General features: G+C 33.2%; 1 protein-coding gene across 2 annotated transcripts in view; it reads right to left on the reverse strand.

Annotated features, from left to right (window-relative positions):
• Positions 1-12,665, reverse strand: part of FSTL5 (follistatin like 5) — a 275,687-nt gene that overhangs the window by 220,392 nt on the left and 42,630 nt on the right. For both annotated transcript variants that reach the window (XM_032109691.1, XM_032109690.1), the window contains exon 3: positions 12,337-12,370. In XM_032109691.1, coding sequence (XP_031965582.1) covers positions 12,337-12,370 — 34 coding nt within the window. The remainder of the gene's footprint in view (positions 1-12,336; positions 12,371-12,665) is intronic.

Raw genomic sequence — 12,665 nt, forward strand, 5'->3', positions numbered from 1 at the left:
GCATTTTTAGTGGGCAATTATCCTTAAAGCTACAAAATCACAGCTTTTACATTTTATGAGGAAGAATCAATGTGTGCTTATTAGAAACTTGGTGGCACTTATAGTACAAATGGGATTTTTGTATGCCTTTCTATTTGCTAAAACTCTCTAATCTTTCCTTCCGAGAGCCTTCATTTAATCAGCTCTATGCAGGACTTTAAAAAGCTAAGAAAAATGCTTGTTTTAATATCCTTGGATATATTTATTTCTGAGATAATGAAATGTTTTCTTAAATTTCCATTAAAGCAATGCTGCCATGGATTTTATGGTCTTTTAAAAGAATGAAAACATCAAGATTTGACTGATTATTTCTAGTGGTCCAGCACTCACAATTATATTTGTGGGTTTTGTGAAAAATTTAAATAGAGAGTAACCTGAACCTTATTATTGAGAATTTTTGTTTTGAGATCCTGCCAGCACAGCAATCTAAGCCTGTGGTTTGGTTAAGTCTAGACAGGACACCAAATGCTATAGAAACAAAAATTTATAGCCTGGGCACCATACGTGCAAATAAATTCTATATGCTACGAAGTCCAGCGTGCATGAAGAGAATAAAGAATCCCACTCTATCACTTTGCTATTGAATACAAAGACACTTGCTTCTAGAATGGGATTTAGATGTGTAACCATTCGTGTCAAATCTCTTAGATTATTTAAACAACAATCAGCCAGTACTTTATCAGCCATGGATTTACCTTTTAACCAACCCCTGTGCAAGAAAATTCTGGTAAGTGTATGAACAAAAATCTATCCCACTGTATTTCTTTCCCAGGCTGGAAACTCTGATCAAACGGCTTTTTGATCAATACCTGTTGCCTGAGCATCCAAAGGCCTCCACTTATGTTGTTATTCAGGGCCACACAGAATTACAGTTTGTTACTGTCATTGCAATGATACCATATGGATATCCTTTCCACAGCTCAGCAAAACAAAATCTGGCAAACATTATTGTCAACTGCTACAATTTTGAAAGACAAACTTTTTCTGACAGTTATCTGTCCATCATATAAATTTAAAAATCTTTAAGTATCAGTCAAAATTTACCCTATTATGATTTCAGATAATATTTTAAAAATTAGAAAAATATTTAAATCCCTATTAATTAATAAAATACAATTCTTTCTTGAAGATTGATCAGGCCCTCCAAGGTCATGGAAGCACAGGTCAATTTACAAATATATGCCTGTAAAGACATGATCTCAACTGAATGTTAGCTGTTTTCACTCAGACTGTCTCGTAAAGTTCACTCCTTTTCAGAACCTGAAACTGAAAACTATGTGCCCTATGACTATGAGGAAAGCTAGAAATTACTTCAAATACTTAATCTCTAAAAACCTTTGAAAGTTCAAGGGCATATCCTACCCTTGCATATTCAAGGGAGGTTGCATTTTAAGCCTTACATATATTCTCCCCTGAGAACACAGATTACTTTCTGCCATGCCAAATATTGAAAGATATGAATGGCTGGTATGCAAAAGGGAGTCAGAGCTTATACAAAACAGGACACAGGTGGGAAAGAACATGGAAAAAGAAGGCTTGAGAGAAAATGATCCAGGCCATGGCTGCACAAATAAAGTTATCTTTACAAAGGAATGTGAATGCAAAAAAACAGAGTTTTATCATAACCCCTAAACTGAAACATTTTACCTTGCCCTATAAAGAGAACACCTTAGATTAGTCTTCCAGATAAGAGAAGTCTTGCTTCAATTTAAAGGAGATGCTGAGTGACTCCTTGTACCATCCCTTTCAGGCAATTCCCTGAGATTTTTCTTTCATTAATGCATCACTTTGCATGAACTCAAATAAATTTGTGTACAGGTAAAGCACCAAATCTCTTCCTTAGCTTCACAGAACCAGGGAAATTCCTCCTGAAACAGGTTTAATTCAATTTTTACTTTGTTATTTGCACGCAATCACACATAGCATTTTTAATATCATATTAATTCATGCAAAGAGGAAGAAACTGCACACAGAGAAATGTCTTGCTGCGTGCAAGGAGTACTGCCTCTTGTTTAAAATAATTATAATCTACCTAACTTTTCATTTTGGGAGTTTCATGCTTTTTTCAAGCATTTGTATCAACGTGCTTTTAAGCATTCTGTTCTGCTAAGAAAAACAAGTTTTGTTCTCGAGTTTTACTTAAAAATACTGTCTGAACACTAGAGTAACCCTTCTCTGTATTTGCTTATGATTAAATTAAATTCTATCTAAAACATGAACATTCTGAAATAGATATGGTATGTCAGGTGAGATTTAAGAAGTGTCATATGTAACACTTTTTAGTATTTCATCACCTCTGCTAGGAAAACCTTCTTGATACATTATGAACAGCTGAGGGATTTATGACATTTTGTTTACTCAAGTTATCGTAAAGTTGATAAACTTTTTTTATTATTTTCCTTTGTGGTTTCTTGATTAGAGGAAAAAAATTATTCCAGTTTCTTGATTTATGCTGTGATATTTAATCTTATTTTCAACACAAACCTAAAAAATCATTCAATTTCTTTAGTCGTGTATTTAGATCTAAATCTTAGTAACTCTACTGCCAACTTCCTGCAACTCTCCTTTTTTTTTCACAGAATACTGTTATGTGTATTTAAAGAAAAGAAAAAAAACCCCACCATTTTTAATAATAGCAAATTAATTTTTACATTTCAGCAAACATTCAAAAAGCTACTTTGAAAAATGACCAGAAATTTTATTATTAGGAAGAAAGAGTAGAAAGCTGTATTCATTTGCTAAAGATGTACACAACTGCATAATCAAAAAATTTTGTATGTATTTTGTATGGTTTTGTACTAATCACTTGAATAGGTACAATATAAATACAATTTTTAATGTTACTCTCTTGAATTAAATTTTGAGCCATAATATATCTATCCATTGTTTTAATGGAAATAATATCTTTAATTTAACTAGTGCACTTCCTTTTAGTTCTCATTTGTGTCATGTAGGAATATATAGAGATAGGTCTATTTTTAATATTTGATGCAGTTTAATTTACAGCTCATTCAGCTAAGGATTTAGTTTTCAGGTCTTGGGGAGCTACTTTAAGGATTAAAAAAGAAATTCATAAAAGAAATCTCATTTTTATAGATGTGAATTAAAAAGGAGAAAGACATTTGAGTGACTGCAACCCCTGGTTTGGATCCCTTCAGAAAAAGGTATAATAATTACCCACATTTAAACTGCTAGTTAAAATGGATGCATTCATTCCTTGCAAAGTTTCCTTAGAAACATTAGACTCTTAAGCATAATCTAAACAGACAGCTGGGTCCACCCTTTATGATAATGTGCCACACAGCTTTATTAATCTGACCTTTGGAAACAAATGAGAAATTTTATACTGCCCCACCATAATTGTTAGTGGCAGGCATTTTAGCAGTCTTTAATTTGCACTTCACTGTAACATCTCCTTTCAGTTATGATGTAAACATTAACAGGATCTGACACTGTTAATCATGTTCTGGTGTCTAAGGCAAGTGGCAAAAGAGTGTGCTTGGAGCAAACCAGAACACGACCTTAATGACAGTGAAACACATCAACCCCTGCTTTTCAAAGACAAAGGAAAAAACTGAATACTGTAATTGCCTCAGCCAGCATCTGAACGATATACAGCGCTGCAATAATTGGGGATGGGAGCTGAGGTGGAAATTTTGTTCAACAGACTCATTTTTCAAGTTTATATAAGTTCTGATTATCCTTTAAGTTGCTTGCAAGAGTTATTTGATAGGAGAAAATGCCTTTTTAATGTATAATCAATAGTATTCTGAAGAATATTATATGAATGCCAAAAGTAATTCTGTTTTAGATGGCATGAGTATAGAAATTTCTTCCAGGTGACACAAACGTGTCAGGTCTTTTTCTGCATAAGTGTTCTTAAAAGTTTGTGTAAACAGCACAGAAAACCCACATGCAAGTTATGCTGATAGCTATCAGTGTTATAAATATACAATAAAAACCAGTGGCCTCATACCTGAATGAAAAAGATACCTATTTACAGGTATTTATTTAAAAAAAAAAAATTAAATAGAATTTATATACCAGATCTCTTGCTTCTGAATGTTATGTATGCCTCCTCAACTTCAATTTTTCTTTCATTACAACCCTTTCTCAACTTTAAATACTTCTTTTCAAATAGTCTAATTGAACTATTGCCTATATTGGATTTTAAGTTCATATCTAAAAAAATATTGTAGAGCTTTTAAAGGTCTCTGTGGATTTTTAAAATGATCTCTATGCATATCTTTTTCAGTGATATAAATATCATAGCCTTCTTTCTGTTCAGTAATGAGGCATCACAAGACTATTTTATATAAACATATTGAGATAATACTGAGATCTACTGATAAAGCAAGGGTTATGCTACAGGCAAATAAAACCCAATAACAGAAGTTGCCTTCCCAAAAATTCCGATATAGACTTTTTAGCTGTTACACTGTATACTTATTTACAAATAAAATGCAAGTTTTTTGTTTAGTAGCATTAGGAGAGTTTCTGACATGCACTTTGCTTTTTGAAAATCTATTCTAAAAGGAAAACTTCAAGTTGTTAAGATAGGAAGATTATCTTGCTTCAACAGTCTGTCACACAAAACATGAGCTGCACTTTCTATCATTCTCATTAGTTTATTCTTGGTCATAATAATTGCCTGCTACATCACAGGTAGTGTGAAATAGCCTGCTCCACCTGGCTATCATATGTCAGATTTAACAAAGTTATCTGTGGTGCTGATACAAATCATATTTTGCTCTTCATTCTGAGAATGAATGTTCTGCAAAGGAGTAGGGTACACAGAAGAGGCAGATAATATTTTAAACCAGCTAAACTTCACAGGAAACGACCCGTTTTACATTTAGATTTCTATTGTTAGTGTAATCAAAGAAATATTCACTACATGTGAGAAACATGGCATGCACAGCCTACAGACGCTTCACTAATGTATATATATCTGTATATATTAAAGGATCCAAGTATACTTTTTCTGTGAATTTAGTGCAAATCATCAGTGCTCAAGAGCTAACTCAAATTACTTCATAAAGCCATCCATGGTTTGTGTACCTCTTTTAAGATGAAAGAGGTAAACCAAAGCCATTTCTGAAAATATACATTGTCTAAAGCACAAAGAAGAATCTTAATATATAAAATTACAAAGCTTTTAGCATTAATTTTTAACTTTAAAACCTCAACATTATTAAGAAAAGAATAGACTAACTTAAAGTCAATTCATATGCATTAACTCTTCTCAGCCTACTCCTGAAACAACACAAGACATTACCTGAAACATTTTCACTAAAATGTTCAAGTTAAACAGTAACTACTCTTACATGGAAGCTTTAAAACAAAATTTATGTGGGAAAAAAAAAAATCAAACTGCACTGCTATTCAAAGTCTTTTGTGGGTGGGTCTTGCATCATTAAAATTCAGACTACCAATACATTTAAATGTAAATAACCAAAATTGCTACATTCATCCTCTGAGTGACTTCTTTAAAGCTAGTAAAGTCTTAATAGGAATGCATATGTATTTCAGTCAGTATTCAGCACTCCACTCCCTTGCCAGTGTTGAATCTCTTCTCTGCTGTATTTGTTCCTATTAAGTGTTTGTGCACTACAGAGAACAACTTCATGAATGCCGTGGAACTTACCCTCTCTTGTCAAGTTCACAGTATCTACTTTGAAATAGGTTTAGTAATTTAACAGAATGCAACCTAAATTTTAGGAGGACACGGATGATTTTTTTTAAAAAAACAAGACAGGGCTACCCATCTCTTTTGTTAGCTCAACTGTGCTACTACATGCAGAAATAACCATTGCATTTCCTGTTAGAATAGATATATCATTTTCGAGAAGAGTTCTTGCCTAGAATTTTGACACAGACCATCTTTTTCCCTTCCAAGTTTCTGAATGTCATGAATATTACATATGAGAAGCGAACCAAACTCAGATGTACATTTCCCTGCTGTAAAGAAAATCCAAAGAAGAAATAAATTCTTTGTATGTATAATTCCTAAAGCTGCTATCAAGTCAAACACATCTCACATGAATTTCATCCTTTTATGAATGCAACAGAGCACAGTCGTAGAATATTTTTTGCTTTCATATTTTCTCCACTATCATTATATATACATTATTATATAATGTATATAGGATCATATATATATACATTATCATATAATATATATTATAATTATATGCAATAAATATCAGTAGTTATCTCTGTAGTCACTATTAGATTAGATGTGCATCCCCTCACACAGTTTTAAATACTGGCAGAAATAATGGATGTGCATTTAAGAAAAAACAAAGATGCATCTGACTATTCCAATTGATTTTTTTGAATATACACTGGAAGCTGTGAATTTTTCTGTAATTTAGAAAAAATTTTTAGTCTCATTCTGACTCTTTTGGTTTTTAGTTACTATCTTTTTAGCATATATATTTTCTCATAGCAAAAATGAACTTGGAAACTTTGCAGCCAAGCAATATAAAGTTGGAAATAACTCCTCTGTGAAAATGCATACATAATTTGTAATAAAACACTCAAGAAATTCTATGTGATGCTGTCTTCCCCTGACACTAACATACTAAAACTGCAGACAATTTTTCACCGGTATGAAATGTAGGTCTAGAATTTAGACTAAGGTAAATGCTGCAATTCTGAAAAATATTTGCACCATGCTGTATTCACTTTTTATTACTTTAGCATTTTTAATTAATTTCTTGACTAAGATAAAGTATGTTTACCTCAAGACAACAACTGGTGAGGCAAACATGTTTGTGCAGTTTACACTGTTTATGTCCATGGCATTACACTGGTAGCAGGTCTGACAAGGTTACTATACAAATACTGTGCTGTATTGACAGATAGATATGAAAGCTGGAATTCTGCACTGTCAAATAATGCTTTGTTTAAAAAAAATAAGAAAACATTTTCATAAAACTGTACATACAGGAGAGACCTTGCTCTTAACGTGTGCTTTCTATGTCTGAGTAATCCCACTGTTATCAAAATATTACCTAGAACTAATATCTGACACTGACTCACACACTTTACTTTCTCAAAATGAGCTTCAGGCCTGTTGAAAAATAAACTGTAAGATTAGCTGTTACACTAAAATTATTTTCACACATGAAGAAATTTGTTTCTTTTAAATGCATTTCATAATCTGACTCTGAATTGATTCAAATTTAGCGTTGTAATTTCTACAAGTGTTAATCATGCTAAAGCCATTCCAATATAATAATACATAGAGAACACCCCAAAACATTCAGTTAATAACACTATGTCTGTAGTTATTTTGTGAGAAAGGGAAAGGAGAATTATTCAAGTGTAAAACAGAACACCATTTCTTATGGCAATTCTTAAGTAACAAAAGAGATTTTAGTTTCAGTTGACTAGGCCTTGGAGGAGAATGGAACAGAATAAAGGGGATAGTATTTGGCATGCTTAATTCAAAAATCCTCATACCAGCTCTTCAAAGTTTATTCAGTCAGGTAAGTTGGAGCATAATGACAAAGAAAAGAACTTCAGAACAAACCCTGTAGGTCAAATTATTTAGCAGTTGCATTTCAATGAAAACAATGATCTTGGACAAACATTTACCAATGTGTTTGCTGCTACACACAGTCTCTAAAATACTACATTTTTTTCTGAAATGTACTGATCCAGTAGAGAAGCTACAGCAGTAGTCAGTTCAGTCCAAGAGGATTGCAGTTCAGATTCTAACCATACACAATTAATACAAGTCTGTTGAAAGAGGAATTAAGAATCATTTGCTTGAGTAGACAAAAGGAATCACTGGATTCATTACAGAATGTAAGGAACTGTATTTTTTGCCACAGTTAATGGTTTTAACATGACAAAGGATGCTGATATCATGTATTCTGCATCAGAACATGCATAGTTTTATCCTTTATCAAAAGTAATAACAGCCAGACATATTGCAGGATGGATCTAACAGTTTGTTCACCCTCTGGCATTTGAGAATATCTCCAGGTACAATTTCATTTTTACAAGTTGTAATTCAAATAAGGCCTTACTGATTTTTCCCCTTAAATTCTTTCCATTTTGAACCTTTTCAAGCTTTTTTTCAGTTTCTGTCTTACATTCATCAGTGCACAGGAAAAGATCACACCAGTCTGGGATCCCAAAAAAGGCCACAAGGGTTGTGCAGGTATGCTAACTTTTTAAGGATTAAAGAGTAAGTAAGATATACAAGTGATGCCTATATGATTTCCTCTCTAATTTTGGTAGCTAAAGATTATAAAAGGAACAGATGTTTGTTAATGATATCAGAAGAGTCTCACAGTATGTTCATTATCATAGAGAATTATGTTTTTGAAACTCGTCCGTGAGCCAACAATGGTTTTACATTCAGATTATTAAGGTAAGCAAAAAATGAGAAGTATTGAGTACAACTAGAAACTCAAGCTGTAATTAAAATTTTGTCGTTCAAAATTCTCTAAACGGTTTAATTTTGAGTATTAGTGATGTTCAAAGCTCAGATCAGTAGTAGCTAGCAAGCATTTTAAAAGCATCCTATACAGTTGGTACCTAAGTGCACTTCACTAAAATAAAAACCCCTTCAAGTTAATAAAATTAAAATTATTTGCATGCACATTTTGAAGACGCTATTGCAAGTGCCTATTTTCCAAATCTAAGCTGGAGCACCTTTTCTGTCTTTCAAAAGGTGTTCTTTAAGTTGCTAAACTAATAGGCAAAGTTACACAACTAGTGTACACCATCGTATCATTGTTCAACATCAACACAACAACCACCTTACTCTCAGCCTAAATTCAGATTTTTTTTTTCTCTGATTTTCCTGGGGATTTTTAGAAACATATTACACATTGCTTCTCTATACTAAAATGGATTACAAATTCTCAAAAAAGAAAATTATTGTACTGTAATTCAAACTGGGACTGAGCTTAGGAACTGATATGAAATGCTAGCAGTTAATTGAAATATTTTTGTGGCTCGTTATTTCCTGTATGCCAGTGTTTTTTCTGAGAAAAGGAATTGAGATGCCTTTCAAGTCTGGCAAATAGTTGATATGTTTCACTAGACAACCTCCTGGTACTTCAGAAGTAAAAGTTATTCAGAATAATATTGTCAGAAATTATTTCTACTTTAAAGTTTATAATGATCTTTATTAAAAGCACATGAATGTCTCCTAAGTCAAGCATAAGCTGGGAAGAAAATTCTTCCCATTGCTTAAAGTAAGACAATTTCTGATGTTTCCAATTCATCACAAAAAATATCTATTTTATTTTCCACTATAGGTTTGGAATAAAACATTTTTTTGTCTGAAGGAGTTAATACTGGAAAAGAAAGGTAAGGAAGGTCAAATGGGACTTCAAGCCAGCAATTAAAAGTTAGCAAGGCTTAGTTCGTGATCGCCTTGTTATTCCTTTTATATTACAGAAGTGTTACGAAGCTAATTTCATTTGTATTTTGCCCTGTGATAATCATTTTAACACACAAAAGATTCTCAGAAGCATAAGGAAGTTTGCCGACATATACTAAAATTGTAAAATGTTAACATAGTGTTTTACATAAAAGCAGTGCTGCTTTTCTCAAACAGTGTACAAAAAGATCTGTTATCTGTTAAGTAAAACAAGAAAAAGCATATCACAGATCAGAAAGAGATGGGATTAGTGTCAGAACAGGGTGTGTTTGAGTATTGGCTTCTATTCTGGTGTGATTGACTTAGAGGCTGAAAGCAGAAGTAACAGATGGGAAAAACAAGCAGGTCAGAAATGTGTCAGGGAGAAAAAAAACCACTACAGAACAATAAAAACATCCTTACTAAAATAAAAATAGGAATCTGATGTATTTTATAGCAATTTTAAATAAATTGGGTAAAATGAAAAATTACTAGGTATTTATAATATAATTAAAGATACAGAATGGTCCTTCTTACTAATATATTGATCCTGCTGAAGTCAAAAAGCATTTGACTTGAATTCTGCTGTAATATCCTCCCCTCTTAAAAATCCAATCTAATGAAATTATTAACAAAAATTAGATATTGAACTAGTGACATTAACTGAAGTTATGAGGCACAACAGAGACTCCAGCATTTCACTTGGTAAGGATGAGCTGTAATTGTCCTCTGAATTAAGAGGACAACACTGCTTCTGAAAGTGTCAGAACCGTTAAGAAATCACAGAAATTATTTTCTCCTTCTACCATATGTAGTGGTTGAAATATGCAGAGTGTAAGGAATATTGCTAGAAACTCGTCCTGAGAATTTCAGGAAAATTTACCTATCTCACAAGAACATATGCAGAGCACAAAACATTTAGATATTGCATGTGAACTGCAGTTGCTCACTGACAAAACAAAAATGTTTCATCTGAACCAACCAGTATTTTAAGTAGAAAAAGTTTTAAGATTTTAAATAAAAATATCTTTCTGAAACTTTGCAATTACATGGAAAAAGAACACATGAAAACAAATAAATTTAAAGAATATGAAAACATATTGAACCCCACAAAAAATTCCAATCATAAATCCACATCAAAATAGCATTATGCAATAAAGTACATCTGCAGATACATATATGTTCCAAAGACTACTCTTGAGTATGATTAGTCTTCCAGACCACCAAAATCTTCCAAGTTGAACTGTCAGTTTAGGCAAACATATCTTGCAAGAAGTTTAGTAGGTTAAAAATTTCCTCAAGTGATGTTACAGATACAATCACAACAAATTTTGTGCAGCTGAGCACCAATTTCACTGTATCATATGAGAAAACGGGGATCTCCCTTCAAGTAGAGTTTAATGGGTTCCTTTGGTTGTAGCTGCAGGCACTATTTTATAATCCTTGGAAAATTATTTCCGTGCTTAGTTAACTAAACTAACAGCTAATGAATAAGATAGGCACTCCCATCCAGGTCATTCCTTTGTTCCTACTTTTACTTGTTGCTCACATACATACCATAATGACCACCTGGCAACAGCATGGGGTGGGGTGTGCAAAAAAGACTGTCAAACATCATATATAACGGACATAAAGCATAAAAATCCACAAAGAATGGCCCATTTCAGAGTCCTTCAGTATTCACACATCATTTATTCCTGTAATCTAATCTGAGTTTTCACAGTCTTTTTTGTAATTTGTATTAAGTCAGGAAAGGTTTTTGGACAATACATCATGAATGCACTTACTACATGTAGAGAAGATTCAACTTTATATTGTATTAACTCAGAAAAGAAAATTATAAATCACAAATTGGTTGAAAATGAAGGAGATTTTTTGGTTCAATTATCTTTCCCATGCACACTCCTCAAATGAAGGACCATAGGACATTCAGGTGATGTAAATTATCATATCATCATAAACGATGTAATTGTCCTGACACGGCTCCAATCAACCATCAGCTTTAGTCTGCCTTTAGATGCTTGTGTTTGGCCTCAGTGTGAGAGAAAGAAAGAAAATTGAGATGAATGAGTACTATGATACATAAATAACTGGATTAAGAACAGCTAACTCAGGTGATATGATTACACATTGCTTCATAAGGCAATAAAAAAGATATAGGTTGGTTTGTAGCTTCATTCCCTTGTCTCTTTGCAACATAGAGCTGCTGCTCTTTCTCCTACCCTCCCTTTGTTTTCCTTTTAAAGTATCATATCCTATCTCTTTAAACAACTGAAATATCAAGAGAACAATCCTTGCTACTATTGGCAATTCTGCTTTTCATTGCTTGTTTAGCCATTTTTAACCAAGAGATTTGGATGTTCTGTCTCTTAACAGAGAGTTTTGGAAGTCTTAATTTTCTTGACACAAGGCTGTTTCTTTAACCTGGATATTCTATTTCACATAGTGCTTAGCCACTGGCACAAAGGTGCAGTGAAAATATAAATTGTAGGCAAAAACCACCCCCAGCAGTCATTTTGCAAGGCAGCCTATTAAGGACATGATTCACTTGTGCACAAATTGGAATTACATCCAGTTTCAGATTTACTGAATGGAAAGGGAGAAGCTAAATTGATGGTACTGATGTTTTATGAAAGCATGATACCCAGCCATAGTCAAGGACACAAACTTAGTGAGAAGCTATCTCCCATCCGGAGTGCAGCAATCAGTGTTGTTCATCTCAGAGTTCCAAAACCAGTACCTAATACATTTCCTTTCTAAATTTCAACCCCTTTCCTGGGTATATTTTTATCATTTCAAATACCAAAATACTCAGTAGACAATCCATCTGGATAGTTTTTACCAATAATGAATGTTGCATTTGTGATAATTATACGAATGCCCACATTTTGAAAATAATTGGCACTTACCTTTATTTCTTGTGCTTTCATGATGCTTTTCCTGCTGCAATTAAGAGCAGAAAAATGTATTAATTGCAGAATTAGTTATCTCAAAAATCATAAAATCATAGACATACAAGATCCAAGTGAGACAGTCTAGTTCCTCCTCCATCCTGCTCCAACATAAAATCAACTGCACTTTGCCTGATGCCTCAAGAGTCCTGTATAACCCATTTTTATACTCCCCTAGCATTTTTCACCTTTTTTTTTCTCCAACCATGACTGTGATTTAGTGCTGGAACACATTATCCAAGGGGGCCACGCAGTCTCTATCACTTGACCTCTGTCTTGGGAGATGC

This window comes from Corvus moneduloides, chromosome 5 (assembly GCF_009650955.1).
Source record: "Corvus moneduloides isolate bCorMon1 chromosome 5, bCorMon1.pri, whole genome shotgun sequence".
Lineage (NCBI taxonomy): Eukaryota > Metazoa > Chordata > Aves > Passeriformes > Corvidae > Corvus > Corvus moneduloides.